Genomic DNA, 18,777 nt, shown 5'->3' with positions numbered 1-18,777 from the left:
ATGGCTCCTCAGGGATAGACCAGTTTGGAGCCCAAAGAAAGGGAACAATAGACATTCATGGGAAGAATGAAAGAAAGAGGAGCAGAGTTTGAGCTTTCAGAAAATGGGAAGAAAGACTATGTCAGGCTAAGGGGATAGTCTGAGGTACAGAGACAGGAAGAGGCCAACAGGAGAGGAGGGGAAGGGGAGGCCACAGCTCAGGTGCCCAGGAGAAAGAGGCAGGGGCCTCCTGTGGACAGGAGCCTGAAAGCAAGAACAGGCTCATGATGGAGGGCCTGGCGTCTGTGTGGGGGTGCCCGAGGCCCACCCAAAGCCTGGGTGCCTGGCCGTGGGCTTCACAGTCCATGGCCTCAAGCTTTACCTCTGCCCCAGCCTCTATCCAGTGACACCAGCACCATTGATCGCTTCTATACAACACACAGGCTGACTGTCACATCTCCCAGGAGCCCCCTAGGCTCCCTTCCCTTTTGCACAGGAAGGAAAAAGGCTTGGGGTGAGGTAGTTTGTGTCTCTAACCATAGCCTTCCAAGGACTGTTCATGTAGTGGGGGCTTGGTAATGCCTGCTGATGGCTGGAGACAGAAAATGGCTACTGTCCCCTGGGGTCACCTGTTGCCCCGGATGTGCAAAGCTGGAAGGCAGTCCTGACCCAAGCACCATCTGCCACTATTGTACGGGTGGCCTCCAGGATGTGTTGTCCCTTTGCCCACCCCAGAGTCTCTGCCCGTCACAACTGAAGACAACGGCTCACTCACCATTTCTACCTCTTTCACAAACCCACAAAGGGGAGAGAAGAGGAGGCCAGGTTCCACAGCCCCTATGTGGTGGCTACAAGGGTGCAAACTGTGCAGCAGGCAGGTACCCTGGAGCAGCACCAGTCTTCCTGCAAGACCACAGGGGCTCTCAGAGTGGCCTGCTGCCCAGCATGTGTGACAGCGGCCAGGAAGATGGCCTTGGACCTCAGCTGTGCTAAACTCTTTACCCAGTCATTCCTCAGGAGATGGCTTGGGATGCTCACAGGTTTCACAACAGAGGCGTGGGTCCAGGGCTTAGCTGGGGAAGACCCCGTGCAGCCTGTGTAGCCACCAGTGACCCCAACCCCCACGCTAGGGGAGCCGCTGGGGCCTCGGAGTACAGGGCTCCCTGGGCCAGAAGAAGGAGAATGTGTGGCCACCTGTTGATGAGGGACATCCCAGCAAAGAAAATGTACCCACTGCACACTCACCCCAGCAATGCCGCTATGCCCACTAGGCAAGGACATGAATGCCCCAAAACCTGGGCCTAGCAGACTTAAACCCAACCACTTTTGATAAAAATCATAAAAAATTATGATTAAAATTTCCATTTTTGGAAAAGGCTGAATATAAAGAATTGGTAAAATAGCTGTGGCGTGAACCCCTAAGAGAAAATACTGTAAGGTCATTGAAAAGTCGTGTAAACAAAGAGTTTATGAGTACATGGGAAGCAGAACCAAAGTTGTGTGTGTGTGTAAAGAAAGTAGGCAGAAGGCCAGGCATGGTGGCTCACATTTGTAATTCCAGCACTTTGGGAGGCTGAGACAAGAAGAACACTGGAGGCCAGGAGTTCAAGACCAGCCTGGGAAACATGGCAAGACACTATCTCTACAAAAAATATAAAAAGTAGCAAGTGTGGTGGTGCGTACCTGCAGTCCCAGCCACTCAAGAGGCTGAAGCGAGAGGACTGCTTGAGCCCAGGAGCCTGAGGATGCAGTGAGCTATGATGACACTATACTCCAGCTTGAGTGACGGAGTGAAATCCTGTCTCAAAAAACAACAAAAACATGCTGCTGGCTAGGCGCCCATAGCACAGTGGTTAAGGCGCCAGCCACATGCACCAAAGGTGGCAGGTTCAAACCTGGCCCCAGCCAACTGAACAACTACAACAACAAAAATAAAATAGGCAGGCATTGTGGCGGGCGCCTATTAGTAGTCCTAGCTACTTGGGAGGCTGAGGCAAGAGAATCACTTGAACCCAAGAATTGGAGGTTGCTGTGAGCTGTGATGTCACAGCACTCCACCCAGGGTGACATAGTGAGACTCAGTCTCAAAAATAAAAAAATAAGGGCAGCACCTGTGGCTCAAGGAATAGGGCGCTGGTCCCATATGCCGGAGGTGGTGGGTTCAAACCCAGCCCCGGCCAAAAACCACACACACACACAAAAAAAGCATAAATAAAAATAAAAAAATAAAAAAATGGTGCTGATATACTGCTCAAACTTACGCAAACTGTTGGAATCCTTTGTGGGGGAGATGACTAGGAAAGCAGTGTCTATTGTAGGGGCAACCTGTCCTGCCTCCTGTGGCCCCCCAAAGGCTCAGCAGAATCTTTAAACCATGTGGCAGACTTTGAAATGAACAATCAAGATTCCTAAGTTGAAAAAAATACCAAGTTCTCATTTTGCGGACTACACACAGTGAAGCTTGATGAGAACCTGGCTGGATGGGATCTGTAGCAGCCCAGGACATCCACATGGGGACAGTGGGCACAGCACCATTTTGTGGTGGGTGCTGAGCACACAGGGGCCCCTAGCAGGAGTCAGCCTCTAATCAAACTCAGGGCCTGGGCTCATCCCACACAGGCCCTTGGCCAAAGAAGTAGAGTGTGACTGGGCCAGTGCAGCCCGGCTGCCACCCCTGTGTGAGTGGACTCATGTGGTATCTGTCTTTTAGTAATATCTTAAATATGGGATCTTTTTTGCTTTTTTGTTGTTGTTTGGCTGGAGCCAGGTTCGAACCTGGGTGTCTGTCTTTTAGTGACTGGCTCTTCTACTTAGCATAATATCCTCAGGCTCATCCATGTTGTCCCTGTGACAGAACTTCCTTCCTTTTTAATGCTTAGTAATATTCCACCCTGTCTTGATTACTGTAAATTTGTAGTAAGTTTTAAAATTGGAAAGTATGAGTCCTCTAGATTTTTTCTCTTCTACGAATGTTTGGCTCTAGGGGCCACCTTATACCTGTCCCTGCTCTGGACCCCTGTGGCAGGAGCTACAGGAGCTGAAGGGGCTCAGCTCCCAGTTGAGCAGGAAAAGGGTGCCCAAGCCTTGGTCTTTGTTCTGGATCCCATCAGTGAAGGTCAGAGCCCTGGTGATGGGAATGGGAGGTGTTCCCCGACTATGTGCTCTCTCTCACAGGCTGCCCATATGGGCTCAGGGGGATGGTCAGGGTTTTAAGTGTGGACTAACAGCTCAGGGCCCAAACTCCTGGCAAAGACTATGATCCAAGAGATTGCAAGTGATACAGAAAGCTAGAATTAGGGCCCTGGAGGCTGTTGGCATACATAATCTTTCCTATCTAAGTGAAGGGTGTGCTGGTCAGCAGGAGGCCTGCCCTGGGGAGCCAGGGGCCCCTACATGCAGCATATCTTGAGCAGGGAGGTTGGCTTCAAGCAGGAATCAAGAGTCCTCAGGGAAGACTCAGCCCTGGCCACCGTGCCCCAGGCAGGGAGCTCTCAGAAGCCCTGACAGAGGGGCAAGGGCCACGGGAGAAGCTGGCACTGAGGAAATGCACCTGACCAGGGGATTGACCATTCGCTCAGGATGGTGCATGGTGTGCTGGGCACTGCCTGGTCGCCTACCTGTCCTCTCATTATTACAATAATGACACTTTCATATCACCCCCATTCTCATTCAGCAGAGAAGAGCCACCTCTGGGCCTCTGAGAGTTCCCTTGTAGAGCTAGGATCTGAACACAGGTGAGACGATCTTCAGAGCCCATGTCCTTTCCCCATTACCAAAAAGCTCCACTGCCAGCAGCTAAGCAAGTGGTATGTGCCCTGAAGGTGGTTTCTTTGCAAGGCCTGGGCAGGCTGAGTCTCACATGCAGGTGCCTGTGAAAGACTCAAGGGTTTAGGAGTTAACCATACATCAACTGCAGAGCTGCTCTTAGGCTCTGCTCGTTGGGCCCCTTCTGAAGACACAGACATCAGACACTCCAGTCTGTCACTGAGCCTTGAGAAGGGAACAGGAAAATACCACTGCCAAGCTCACAGGTGGGATTTTAGGAAGAAACATGCTGCTGTCAAGTATATAGTGGAAAGTGTTTGTTACTAAACAGCTGTTTGGAAAGTGGTAAAAGCTTGCCGGTTAACAGCGCCACATTAGTCAGTGAAAACACGGAATTGTGTCCCCCAGATATGTGGTTGAGCTGCTGCCAGCAGAACTGACATCCCACGCCAGGGCAGAACAGTGCCCAGCCCCCAGGACAGCAGGAAGGTCTTAACCTAGGCTCTCAGTGCAGCGAGGGGTTAAGCTGACATTCAAGTTGGTGCTCAGCAAAGGTCTCTGGAAAGACTAAAGCAAACACTGGAGCCAGTGCGAGCCACCAAAGGGCATAGCCAGGGTCCCGGGTGTGCTCAGCAGCCTGGAGACCACCTCAGGCACAGAGCTGCCTCACGGAAGCAAGGCTGTGGGGAGGAAGAGTCTCACTGGTACAAAGGGGAAGTCAGCCCTGTGTGACCCTGAGCCTAGGTTCCCAGATGTGCAGTGGAGGACCAGAAGCACCTGGTGCATGGCAGCACAGTCAGTGGTGCCTGGACACAGGAACTGGGAGGAAACACAGGCCAAGCAGCCCAAATCCGAATATCCAAAATCCAAATCTGAAATTTTTTGAGTACTAACATGATGGATTTGTAATTTTTGGCTTGGGAATGCTCGCTTGGTAAGTATAATGCAAATAATCCAACATAAAAAACAAAGTCCAGGCTCAGCCCCGTAGCTAAGTGGTTAGGGCGACAGCCACATACACCGGGGCTGGTGGGTTCAAACCCGGCCTAGGCCTGCTAAACAATGATGACAACTGAAATAAAAAAATAAAAAAATAGCTGGGCGTTGTGCAGGTGCCTGCAGTTCCAGCTACTTGGGAAGCTGAGGCAAGAGAATCACTCAAGCCCAAGGGTTGGAGGTTGCTTGTGAGCTGTGATGACAGCTCTACCCAGGGTGACAAAGTGAGACTCTGTCTCAAAAATAATAATTAATTAATTAAAAGAAAAAAAAAAAAGTCCAAATCTAAAACACTTCTGGTCCCAAGCGTTTCCTATAAAGGATACTCAACCTGTACCAGACACGAGATAGTTTTGTTTTAGGGTGGCAGAACTGTGGTTATTCCTCTCACAACTTTGCTTTAATTTTGACATTATTACTGTTTTCTACTAAAACAATCAAGAGAGGGGACAGGCTGTAATAACAGCATTCTGTGCCTGCACTATGCAAGCACTCACATAAACTGGCTCCTTCAAGCTCAAAAGAAAGCCATTTAGTGGAGGGGCAGAAGCTGGGTGGCTGGGGCCAGCCTAGCAGTGTGCCTCTCCTCCCTGAGTCCCGCACCTTCCCCTTCCACCACCCTTTCAAGGTGCTGACCTCTAATAAACATCTTGCACCCCAAATTCCTCTTAGCACATGCTTCTGGAGAAGGCATCCTACAAAAGTGTGGGGAAAAGGGCCGGAGCTTCGGAACTCCGCACTGGGAAGCAACAGGTGCTGGTCAGAGCTGACTGAGCTGGAGGGGACTGCATGGCTACTCGGGAAGTGTCTGAACACCCACAGTAGGGAAGGACAGGACAATGGTTACTAGGACTCCCCCCTGCAATTAAGACATGTGAAGGCTCTTGTAGGGGGCTCTGTGCTTTCAAAAGAATGAAGGGGAAAGTTCCCATGGCAATGGTGGGCCTGAGGCGAAGGTATGTGTCAGCCATTGCCCCACAGGCCTGAAGAATACTTGATTAGTGAGGACTATGCTAGTAAGAGTTTATTGAAACCCAGGTCTGCCAGGGTGCAGAAGGCCTGGGACATAGTGGTGTGCCAGCCCACAGGCTGGGCACTAAGGGTGCCAGTCTATGTTGCGGTGTCAGCAGCAGGAACAGGCAGGGTCACTAGGGAAGCCAGAGCTGGCCATCATCTACCAGCACACACCTTACTTCAAACCAAAGACCAAGCCCTGGTCGAGATCTCTTCCCTTCCCAGGCCTGCTCCACCTGCTACGTGCTCCAGGAAATCAACCAAGCCACTTGAGTGTCCAGTCACTGCAGACACAGGCACTCATGTTCTTGTGAAGTACCAACATACTGCACATAGCCAGTACCGAGCTAGGGTCCATCTCTCCAGCCCACTTCCCTTCCTGGTTTTTCGAACATTCTACAGAGAAGGTTGGGGAGGGGGGACCAGCACAGAACCTCTGAGATGGGGACCTCACAGGCAGACCCCAATGATACCCCTGCTCACCCTGCCCCAAGTCCCCAGCACTCAGGCACCAGTGCTTACCAGGATGGCTACTGTCTTGGGCTGCCTGCCCTGTCTGGCCACCCTCCCCTTCCTCTAGCCTGGTACCTCCTCCCCACCCCACCCGAAATCTCAGCATAAAAGGTGTCTTCACAGAACCACAGCAGCACCACCACACCTCTGGGCATCCTTTTCTCTGTAGTTATTGATCATAATGAGACCTGCATTGTTAGCTCATTTATATGTTTTAAAATCTGCTCGCCCCTCCAAATGCAGCTCCATGGGGCAGGCACCACAAACAGGACACTGAGGCTCCAATACCTTATAGGCGAGCAGAGTGACTCCACATTTGAGGCCCTACCCAGGGCATACTCTCTCCACAAGTGCGGAATGCCAGCAGAGAGGTGTGCCTGGGAAGCCCCTGGAAGTGCTTCAGCCTGGGGCACAGCTGTCAGGAATCGCTTTATCATCTGCTTTCCAAAAAGAGCTGGAGGAGTCTAGTCTGTCAGAACCCAACCCCCATGAAGCAGAGGCTGTGAAGTGGGTACTGGCAGCAACACCAGAGAGAAGAGCCCAGGGGAAGGGTATGGCAGGAGGCCTCTGCAAGATGCAGCCAGAGGCATGGGGGCTGGGATAAGCAAGGCTGGGAGAGAGAACGGGCAGTGTGCCTGCAGGGTGCTGAGACATGGCTGACCAGCAGGGACAGGGAGCCAATGATGGAATGTGAGTTGCTGTATGGCCCTCATCAGAAAAAACAGTCGAGCCTGGAAGGCCTGGAATTTCCCTCTACCCCTGGCTGCCACCCAGGCCCTGGCCCCCTCCCCTAGCAAACTGGCCCCCTCCTGTGCCGGGCCTTCGCCACCCCTCCCATGAGCTGCTACCATGGAGCTCGATCTGTCTTGGCTCTGCCCACCAACCTTCAAAGATGCCTGCCTGCCTGTCCTGGGAAGATTCAAGCCCTTTCCCTGGCTGCACAGCCGGGCTCCCACTCACCCGGTGGGTCTTGCTGTAGGTATAGAGGAAGGCCAGCCGGTAGAGACTCTTGTAGTGCTGCGGGAAGCGGCTCAGGCACAGGTGGAAGGAGGCGATGCACTGCTCCGTGAGGAACTGCCGCTGTTCCTCAGCACCAGCTGGCAGGCCCTGGGGAAAGGCCACTGGCTCCCCCAGGGGGTCCCCTCTCTTCCTTCCATCCCAGAAGGCAGGTGCAGATGCTGGGGGCTTGAGGGGGACACAAGCCATGGTTGGAGCATCTGCAGCAGGCTTCTGGCCACCCTGCTCTGTAGCTCGGAAGCCTTCAGCACTCTCCAAGGACTCCTCGGATTTTCCTACAGTTGAGAAGGAAAACACAGTCATCCTGGCCCTGGAGTGCTCCACCGCCAGGTGCCGTGGCAAGGTGACCAGAACAGCTGGGTCGGTACCCCTGCTGGATGGCTGCTGGACAGCAATAGGTGCAGGGCTCAGGGCCAGCTCTGCCCCCAGTGAGGCCTTGCACCCTGGGAAGCAGGGTGACACAGCTGGCATGCAGCACAGGGGCCCAGAGGCTAGAGTGGAGATGATGAGGTGATGAGGTGGCTCTGGGTCTGCCCCTCTGAATGGTAGCATAGGTTCTCCTGCCTCTGGGGCTGGTGTACAGGGAAGCAGCCCACAAAGGGCAGGTGTCATCACCACCACCATCAAAAAAAAAAAAGAACAGCCAGGAAGGGCTCACAAAGTCCCCCACCTGCTCCCCACTCAGTGTCCCAGCCCACAGCCTGCCTGCCATCCCTCTCCAGGGACATTGCTGCTGGGCGTGTGAGCCAAGTGCTCAAATCCCAGCCCTCATTCACACATGCCCAGCACCTGCACACCAGGGACTGCAGAGCTGGGCAACACCAGAGAGCCCAGGCTGAGTGGCAGGTGCTGTCGGGCAGTAGGATGGGGGACCTCGAGCCAGTCCCTGAGGTGCAGGTTCCTTGGCTACCGAAGAAGGCTGCATGGCCCGGGAGGGAGGAGTGGGAGAAAGGGGTAAAGACCATGGCTTCTTAGGTGCCCAGTTTGGCACAACTTGCACAGCTTGCCTGAAGCAGGCCAGAGAAGTACCACCAGTGCTTTTAAATAGAGGTAAAGTCTCTCTCTGTTGTCCAGGCTGGAGTGCAGTGGTGATCATAGCTAACTATAACCTTGAACTCTTGGGTTTCAGGATCCTTCCATTTCAGCCTCCTGAGTAGCTATGGTTATAAGTGCGCATCATTACACCTGGCTTATTTTTCTTTTCTTTTCTTTTCTTTTAGAGATGGGGTCTCACTACATTGCCCAGGCTGGTCTCCAACTCCTGGCCTCAAATGATCCTCTCTTTAGCCTCCTAAAGTGCTTGGATTATAGCTGTGAATCATCACGCCTGCGACACCAACTCCCAGGACAGTCTGCTAACCACACTTCCTGATTGCCCCCTCCCTACTGCAGGAGTGGCCTCGAAACAGCCAGAGCCTGCTACGGCAACGTCCAGTGGGCAAGGACTGAGGCCTCAAGCTCCTCTCACGCCAAGTCCAAGCCTAAACAGGCAGACATCAGGGTGTGCGGCAAGCTTGTCCATATCACTCTTCTTATTGAGGAAAGAATCTGTGACCCTTTAGCCACCTGCCATCAGTCTGGTGGGCCGTCCCTTGCTCGGCCACTCTCCTTCGGGGTCCCTGCCTTTCCTTCGGGGTTGCTCTTTCCTTGGACACAATGCCTTCTTGTTGTCAGGAATGCCAACAAGGCACACGGTGCTTTCCAGGCAAGATGTCCATTTATAACACCAGCAGCATGAAGATGAGAAGGCCGCCTCCTACCAATAAAAAGCAAGTGAGATGTGTGCTCTGACTGCTCTGGCCTCGGCCAGTGCCTGCTGCTGACGAGGACGTGTTTGGAATGCACTCAGAGTATGCACCAAGGCCAGCAGAGCACAAGAGCCGTCTGACCCACGTCAGCAGGGAGATCCCAGGAGCACGGGCACAGAGCCTCTGGACTGATGTATACCGATGGCCCACTGAATTCGAGACCTCCTTATGGAAGAGTTTGACTTGCATTTTGAAGACGTACAATAGCTCAAGGGCCCAAGTCCAAATCTGCACTGACGTGTCTCCTCTTTTTTTTTCCAGACGGTCTCACTCTGTCACCCTGGGTGGAGTACAGTGTGTCACACTATAGCTTACTGCGACCTCAAACTCCTAAGCTAAAATGATTCTTCTGCTTCAGCCTCTGGAGTACCTGGGACTACCAGGTGCATGCCCAACACCTGGCTAATCTTTCTTGTTTTAGAAAGGGTCTCGCTCTTGCTCAGGCTGGTCTCAAACACCTGAGCTCAAGTGACCTTTCCGCCTCAGCCTCCCAGAGGGCCATGAGACACTGTGCCATGCTCTCTCTCCATCTCTTAACTTCTGAGACTCTCTCGCCCTATTTCTACTGGCCTGAGACACGAGCTCAGTGAGGGTGTTCCCTCACAAAGGCAGACAGGTGGCCCGGACAGGAAGCTGGGCTCCTCCCAGTGGCCTCTACACATCCACTCCTCACCTTGCCTTGCCTGTGGCACATAGGCCCTGTCACTGGGCCTCTACTTTACCAGGAAAGGGACAGGTGTGGCCACAGTCTGGCAGGCCTGCTGTCCACTGCATGGATCATATACACGGCTATGAACTCCGATTTGAGCTTCACCCTGCTGCCCTTAGAACTAGACAACAGAGCAGAGCAGGCTTGTGTTTAAGTGGGGAACTATCGGCAACTTTTTACTCTGTTAAACAAAATAAGTCTTTAGTATTGTTACCTTCGTATTTTAGACTTTTTTTAAAGCCCTGACCCCAGCAAAGGTGCACTTCAGCTAACTGCAAGAGTCCTCCTAGAAAAGCCTCCTTCTTTACGACACCTTAGTGCAGGCCAGGGTGGAGAATGCCTCTGGAGAATCAAAGGGAGGAAGCCAGTCCTTGGGAAGTATGCCAGCCAGAGCCTGCTGGGCACAGTGCGAGAGAACCGTTTCAGTGCCAGGCAGGGCGTCAGGTCTGTTCCTGCCTCCCCACAGCAGCCAGTGCCTGGAGCAGACCAGGACCTGTTCTGCACTGCTTGATAATGGACACACTGCATGGGCACGGCAGCAGGTTGGCAGCAGGACCACCTGTAAGGGTGTGGCTGAAGGGCAAGGGGTATGTCACACAAATGGGGCCCACACTCAATGCTGGGCAGGGTGCTATAGCCCTGGCTTCTCTGAGGGAGGACTGTTGGAGTCCTAGAGACTGTGGTGGCTGCCGCCCGCTGGGCGCCCAGGGGAGAGTGTGTAGGAGATCAGAGCCTACCACAGACCAGGCCAGCCTAAAGGAGCACCCTTCTGTGGACCATGCCTGCTGGGCAAAGTCTCGGGAAACATTTCCCGCTTTCCTTGTTTTCCCGGCTACACCTGCTCTCCCAACAGGAAGTTCATCAACTTCACCACTGTGGTTACCAGGGAAAGTCAGGCTTAGAGGGGAAGATGCCCGTGGAAGCAAGAGGCCCCATTGTTAGCTTACCAGCTATGGTGTTGACCTTTGAACTTTATTCACCAGTGGCCTACACGGTCTTCTTAAACCACTGGCACTAATGGAAGGAGGGAAGAGGCAGAAGGCTTCCCTTTGTGAGTCTGGAAAGGCCTGCACAGACTGGGTCGGACTAAAGGCAACCTGCTCTCCGTTCAGTCCCCCACCCCGCGGGAAGAGCAGAGAGGCCCATGATGAGATAGCAGTATCCACAGCTTACTGCTTGACAGCCCTCCAAGCACAGATGGGAGTTCTCACCTGTGCAATAGTAAAAATCATCTTATTTTTAAGACTGGAAATGCTGTAATACATGTAGGATGTTAAGAGTATAAGTTATTGTTTTCCTTCTCATGGCAAACGTCTCACAACATGCTTACATCAGTTGTAGGGTGTCAACACTGGTTGTGGAGAGCATAATGACTGCCTGGTGAGAAAGGAGGATGGTGGCGTCAGCTCTCAATGGGGACCAGGTCCAGGTACATCCACCCGGTCAGGCCACCATCCTGTGCCCTCTCACCTAGTGTCTCCATTAGGTGTCCCCAAGGGACACCTTCTCCAGCCTTCAGGGGATGTGGTCTCATCTCCTAAGGTCAGCCAGGGGTGGCTGGCAGGGAGCAGAGAGCTGAAAGAGGCATTCCCTGGTATTAAATGGCTGTGGTCCCACAGCCACACCTATGAGTGAGCTCCCAAGCCTCAATTCTACCCAGAGCCTGTGCAGTGACTTCCTGGGGCTAGGCCTGGCCCCCACGTGGGGAGCCCTCCCCTCATCCATCTAGCCCACCTGAAAAGGCAGTATGCAGCAGTGATTAAGGGAATAGACTGACCTTGGGCAAATTCCTGACCCTCTCTGAACTTCAGGTTCTTCACCCATAAGATGAAAACAGTTGGCTCGGTGCCTGTAGCGCAGTGGTTACGGCGCCAGCCACATGCACTGAGGGTGGCGGGTTTGAACCTGGCCTGGGCCTGCTAAACAACAATGACAACTGCAACAACAACAAAAATAGCTGGGCGTTGTGGCGGGCGCCTGTAGTCCCAGCTACTTGGGAGGCTGAGGCAGGAGAATTGCTTAAGCCCAAGAGTTTGAGGTTGCTGTGAGCTGTAATGCCACAGCACTCTACGGAGAGCGACATAAGACTCTGTCTCAAAAAAAAAAGAACAGTCGTAGAGCTTTTCCCCAGAGGGGCAGGGAGGGAGGGAAAACCAATGAGTTACAGCAGTGCCTGGCACAGGGTCTGGACGGGTACACTTGATGCCAGCAGACTCCTGCATGCTCTGGCCTTGGCCAGAGTGGGGAAGTTCAAAGCCCACAGTGGACCAGCCACAGCTTAGAGTGGCACTAGGAAGGCCCTGGCCGGCCTGCAATCTCCCAAAATGCCCAGAAGTGGAGCTCTGCACACTGGTTTCCACAAAGGGGCTTGGGAACCCCAGGAGGGCTAGGCACACTCTAGGCTCAGAGGGCCCTCTGCCAAAAGGTGGGAGACTTTTCCTAAAGGTCTTAGGTGAATCAGACTAAAAAGAAAGCACATTTATGACACTTAGGATCCAGAGACTTTTTAAATAACCATTTACCAAGGAAAAGAAAAGGGTACACTGATGTGGACACAGCTTTCTCTGAGCATGGGGTCATAACAAGTGTCACCAGGCACACAGAGCACGTTGGCTCACGCAAGCACCCTCAGGAGATGTACCCTCTAACCCTCACAACCTGGGGGTGGGCACTGGATCATTTCCATCCTACAGGCAGAATAGCAGAGGTCCAGAGAGGTGCGCAACTTGCCCAATCAAGGTTCCTAGGCCACTCTGGAGCCTGGTGTCTTCAGCTCTATCCAGACTGCCACGGGAACATCAAAGCAGTTCTAATTTGCCAAGTTAGATCCTCATACCTCTTTCCTCTGCAGCCCCTGGAACATCTTTAGTGGTTGGTCCTGCTTGGGAACTGACAGTGGGCAGCTTCTTCTCTGTAAAGGGCTTCCGGGAACCTTCCAGTGAGCTGGTAGGCTCAGTAAAGAAGTCTTGTGTTGAGCTGGAGTCTGACAGTGCCACGGCTGTGCTGTCCTGGCTGCGGTCTGAGGGGAGAAGGAGGGCAGGAGGGTGGAACATGAACCCACACCACCTCCAGCATGCAGGGGCCTTCCCAGGGTGAGTCTCCCTCCCAGTGGTGGGGGACTACCCTGCACAGGAGCTGGCTCAAGCACAGCCACCTAATGTTACGGAGTCCAACCCATCCAGAGGCCACTGAACCACTCACCAAAGGCACAAATCTTCATGGTCAACCTTCTTGGGGTTTCCCGAAACAGTGGGTTCTGGTAAACATTTATCAGTTGGCTCTCAGAGCAAGAAGAGGGGGAGCCCTGATTTACGGCATTTACTGATTTCTGTGGTGTAAATATTCCCACGATGGCCTATTTTAGCTACTAAGGTGTTGTCACCGAACTTGGGAAGAGATGCACAGTGGCCGCCATCATACGGTATTTCTACCACACACTCACTGATCTTGGGAAGAGAGGCACAGTGGCCGCCATCATACAGTATTTCTACCACACACTCACTCAACTTGGGAAGAGAGGTACAGTGGCCGCCATCATACAGTATTTCTACCACACACTCACTCAACTTGGGAAGAGAGGCACAGTGGCCGCCATCATATGGTATTTCTACCACACACTCACTGATCTTGGGAAGAGAGGCACAGTGGCTGCCATCGTACGGTATTTCTACCACACACTCACTGATCTTGGGAAGAGAGGCACAGTAGCTGCCATCATACGGTATTTCTACCACACACTCACTCAACTTGGGAAGACAGGCACAGTGGCCACCATCATACGGTATTTCTACCACACACTCACTGATCTTGGGAAGAGAGGCATAGTGGCCGCCATCATACGGTATTTCTACCACACAGGATTTCACAGAGAGAAAGAACCGCAGCAGGAAGGAATTCAGCAAAAATCTTTAACGGACTCTGGCCTTGCACTAGTCTGGATCATCTAGCTCTCCCGCAGTCAGAAATGAGGAGTTTGTGCTCGTTCACTGGCGCGGGACTCTCTCTCTCCTGGGACCTCCACAGGTGCTATGACAAGGCCTGGGGGCAGGGCAGGTATGCAGGCCCAGAGGGAGGAGCAGCTGCTGCTGCTGCGGGAAGGGCAGGAAGCCTGCCTTGACCTTCTCTCCTGAGGAACAAAGGCCTTCAGCCCCATAGGAAGGGCAGGAAACTTTGTTGCTTCCAGGGTACAGGTGAAAACCCACAACAGCTGGAGAAGTGAAAAGAAAACCCTTCAACCCCGAGGATGGGGCAGGAACTCATTTAGGGCCCTCACATTAGAGGTCTCCTGTTACCGGGAAAGGGACAGATCCCCAAGAAAGCCCCATCCCTGAGATGCAGTCTCAGTCTGAGGCTGAACCAAGACAAAAGAGAATCACCCCTACCCCGTCCCAGACCAACAAGCAAACAATCTACCAAAGGAAGCAGGCAAGGGCCTGGGGGAGACCCTCCCGGCAGTGCAGACCAGGCTGAGGGCTGACGGGAGAACTGAAATGTTGAGAAAAACCTCAGGGCAAATCAGCTCCCGACTTGAAGCCCAAGGCAACAACAGGAGAGAATTGGTGCACTGAAGGGAATCACAGCCACAGCAGAGCCCAACTCAGCTCAGCTTTTGACCAGCCTGACTCAACTTCCTCTACTACAGCCTAGGAACAGAAGAGGGAAACCCATGCCTGGAGTAAGTGTTATTTATTTCAGTCTCTTCTGTCCTACACATGGTATCTGATTCAATATAAAAATTATAAGACACGCACACACATTTTAAAAAGTGAGAAAAAAAAGTACACTGTCAGGAGACAAAACAACACAACAAGACTCACAGATGACCTAGATGTTGGGACAACCTCATAGGGAACTTAAAATAGCTAACATTAATATGATTCATAAATATGATCAGCAAATTAAAAGTTATAGAGGAAAACCTGAACAGCAGGATAAACAGGGAATTTCAGAAGTGAGACAGAAATCATAAGCAAGAGTCAAATGGAGAAGCTAGAAATAAAAGCAACAGAGAAGAAGAATGCCTCTGGGTCCTCGGCCAACGTGATACAGCCAGCAGGGAGAAATCAGAACTTGAAAACAGGTCAAGAGAAATATAGATAGTTTCCGACACAGTCTGACCTGTGACTTTCCAACTTTACTATGGTGTGAAAATGATATACTTTCAACAGAAACTGTAGACTGAAGTTTGATCTTTTTCTGGGCTAGTGGTATGTGCTACCATAGGTTTTGTGTTAGAGAGTTTGCCCATCTATAGGCTAACGAAAGTGTTCTGAGCACATTTAGGGCAAGTGAGGCTAAACTACAGTGTCTGCTAGAATGCATTTTTGACTTATGATGTTTTCAACTTAACGATGGTTTTATTGGGACATAACCCCCACCATAAGTAGAATAGCATCTGTAATCAAATAGAGAATAAAAAGAGTTGGGGAGGAGCAAAATGAGCATCCAAGTGAACTAACACATTAACTGGAGCCACAGAAAGGGATGAGGGAAGAAATACGTAAAGACACATGACTGAGAATTTTCTAAAAATAAAGAAAGACATCAAATCACTAAGAATCTTTCAGAACACCAAGCAGGGAAAAGACCCCTTCATACATATTAAAAAAAAAATAATCACACCTTGGTGCATCATATTCAAACTGCTGAAAGCCAAAGATGTAGAGAAAATCTCGAAAGCAATGAGAGAAAGACACACCAGGCGTAGAGGAACACAGTCGAGAATCCCCGCAGACGTCACATCGGAAATAAACAAATCAAACAGTATTTCTAACGTGCTGAAAGAAAAGAGTCAACTCAATTCCATACTAAAAAAAAATTCTATGTTCGGTAAAAATAACTCTCAAAAAAAAAAATATAAATAAAGACTTTTCAGACAAACAAAAACTGAGGATTCATTACCAGCAGATCAGAGTTATAAGAAATGCCGTGGGTAGCTCTCCAGGGAGAAGGACCGTGAAGCCAGACGGAAACCTGGATCCACACAAAGAAATGAAGTTTCCCCATAAATGGTTAAAATACTGGCAAACACAGAAGACATTTGTTTTCTTATTTTTAATTTTCCTAAAATAATATCGACTACTTTCTAAGCAAAAGCAGTAGCAACATTTTGGGGCTTACAGCCTACAAGGAACAAAAACAGCTCGTCCAGTGCCTGAGAGGCAGAACAGCATCGCTGGAAGGCAGACTGTGATTAAGTAAAGATCTACGTGGTTAATACTAAGTCCACAACTACTTTTTTAAAAAAGAGATGTCATAAATAATAAACCAATAGTAGAGATAAAATAGGCCCTTAAAAATAAAACTTTGTTTTGAACTTTGTGAATCTGAAGGTGAAGCTCAGTGAAGTAGGAATCAAGAGAGCTAAGTTCAAGTAGGTTTTGTGCCACTATTTGTGTGACCATGAGCAAGTAAGTCCCTTCCCCACCTAAAACTTGCAGCTACCTTGTCCTCTGAAAGAGGTCCATGGCGCACTGGCTCTGGGGATAAGGGAGAGAGGCAGACACAGGCGTGTGTGCCCGCCAGCCCTCTGCGCAGCATTACAGCCTTCTAGGCACTCACACAGGACCCACGCGGTGGGCAGGCACAAGCTGCTTTGGTGGGCAAATTTGCACAAAATACAAAGTTCTTTCCGTCAGAGTTGAAATTCTGCTCTGTCATTTGCTAGTTCTGCGAGTCCATGCAAATGCCATAATTATTATTATTATTATTTTTTGAGACAGAGCCTCAAGCTATCACCCTGGGTAGAGTGCAGTGGCATCACAGCTCACAGCAACCTCCAACTCCTGGGCTCAAGAGATTCTCCTGCCTCCACCTCCCAAGTAGTTGGGACTACAGGCGCTCGCCACAACGCCCGGCATTTTTTTGGTTGCAGCCGTCATTGTTGTTTGGCAGGCCCGGGCTGGATTCGAACCTGCCAGCTCAAGTGTATGTGGTTGGCGCCTTATCCGCTTGAGCCACAGGCACCAAACTGAAATGCCGTAATTATTTACACTTCAGTTTCCTCACATGTAAAATTGTGACAATACAAGTGGTCACTTCACACACTGTTAGGTGGCTTAAATAGGTTAACACATGTAAAGTGCTGGAATCAGCTCCTTATACACAGTAAATATTCACAAAACGTTAGCTTAGTTATCAATACTACATTAGAGAAACTGCACGTTTTGCCTCTGAGGTCTCAAGTTTGCCATTACAGATTGAGTTCTGAATGGGCAGAGGTTTGCTTACGCCACACTGGAACCAATCCCTGAGCAGCACATTGACATGACAGGCTGTCTGCACTGGCCTGGACAGAGGACCTGAGGATTAGGCCAGCCATTCGCCATCTCTGTGGGAAGAGAGGACTGGAGTGGAGATCCTTGGCCCCAGAGGCCACATAGGGTCACTGCAGGAACTAGGGACTTGGGGTCCTAGACCCATATTCCAATCCCAAACCTGCCACCTAGGGGCTAGGTGACTATGGCTTTATGATTTTGCTGCTCTCGGCTCCCACTTCATGCTTTTTAATTTGACTGCCATTGTCTCTCCCCCTCTGCCCAGACATGTAAGTGGGACCCCCACAGGGGCCTGGTACACATGAGGACAGCCCAGTAACCCATCCTGCCCTGCAGCACTCACTGTGGCTCTGACAGTGTTCACGAGGCCACAGAGTCTGGGGTAGACAGTGGGCCATATGCCTCAATTGAAGCTTCCCTGAAAGTCAGGCCAGGGCCTGCTTCCTCCACCAGCAGGAGATAGCTGAGGTTGCCGCACGACTGAGCAGTGCACCCCGCACTGAGCTCCAGGAAGCAAGCCTTGCAGGGCTGATTCCACCACTGGCACGCTGCCCACCAGCTCACCAGCTCACCAGCTGTGGGGCTTAAAGGAATTGCCAATTTGGTGGAATCCCAGCTGTGATTATTAGGAAAAGCAAGGATTAGCTTAGGCAAATGGGTATTTACTCCTGATGTGTTAATGCCCTGTTGGCGTTGTAATGTGAGGGAAGCACTGACCCGCCAGAGCACGCAGCCGAGGCAGCCAGACCTCAGCAGGAACCATGTGGGCAAGAAAGGAGGCACGTGTGCACAGGTTTCTGCTCCCCTGAGCAGCAGCGACCGAGCGGGGATTCTGCTCAGCCTCTTTTACAGGAACATCCACAGCAACCACAGCCACAGTACAGGGACAGGACAAGTGCACATGGAAGGACTCAGCAGGGATGGGGTCTGCCAGATACACTTTGCCTGGCCCTTCCTTGAACCTCGTAGACACATGTGTGAGAAGCTGGAAACTGCCAGTCCTCTGAAAGCACCGTGAGCAGACTGGCCCCAGAGCCACTGCACTGGTTCTGCATAAGCCCTTGTTGGGGGTGATCAAGGTACCTAAGTGGCCCTGAGGAAGGTGCTGTTGACAGGGCTCACCACAGTCCTGTGGTGCCACCTGCAGGCCGTGGTGGTGGGGTGGGCTGTGGGGCGGAGTTGCAGAAGCAGAGGCTGTGCACACGGAGGGACCTTGGCTGATCTGTAAAGCAAGGAAGTGGAGAGAGGCCTGCCAAGGTTCCTGCCCACCCCAAGGGTTGGCACGTGTCACAGGAAGGGACCCTGGGGATATTACACCTTGGAAATAAGTTTGGCAAGTGCTTCTCTTCAAATGAGAGCCACCAACGGGGACTCTGCTCTTTTTGGTCTTACACATCTGAAAGTGTTGGCACAGCCTATTTAAAATGACTCTGATTTTCAATACCGAGAATCAACTCAAGTTCCTATACCAAGAAGCCAGTAAGAGAACCAAGAGTCATGTCTTTTATATCAACAGGGCTAAAGGGATGAATGAAAAAGCTCTTAAAGAATGGCTCTGCCTAGGCAGCTTGTGCCACCCCCACCCCCCACCCCCAGTTTCTCCTCTCCTGGAGAATCCAACTTTCTCTGGTACAGCTGACTGAGGACCCCAGAGAGCCACACACAAGACAGACATGGTGGGGCAAGTTCACCAGGAACA

General features: G+C 51.5%; 1 protein-coding gene across 2 annotated transcripts in view; it reads right to left on the bottom strand.

Annotated features, from left to right (window-relative positions):
- CABIN1 (calcineurin binding protein 1) overlaps positions 1 to 18,777 on the bottom strand; it is a 172,701-nt gene that overhangs the window by 62,571 nt on the left and 91,353 nt on the right. For both annotated transcript variants that reach the window (XM_053587053.1, XM_053587054.1), the window contains exons 27-28: positions 12,638 to 12,820; positions 7,228 to 7,559 (exon numbers count right to left, since the gene is read on the bottom strand). In XM_053587053.1, coding sequence (XP_053443028.1) covers positions 7,228 to 7,559; positions 12,638 to 12,820 — 515 coding nt within the window. The remainder of the gene's footprint in view (positions 1 to 7,227; positions 7,560 to 12,637; positions 12,821 to 18,777) is intronic.

This window comes from Nycticebus coucang, chromosome 4 (genome assembly GCF_027406575.1).
Source record: "Nycticebus coucang isolate mNycCou1 chromosome 4, mNycCou1.pri, whole genome shotgun sequence".
In the NCBI taxonomy this organism is placed as follows: domain Eukaryota; kingdom Metazoa; phylum Chordata; class Mammalia; order Primates; family Lorisidae; genus Nycticebus; species Nycticebus coucang.
Note: the sequence above shows the minus strand (reverse complement) of the source record. Positions and strands in the feature narration are given on the sequence as shown.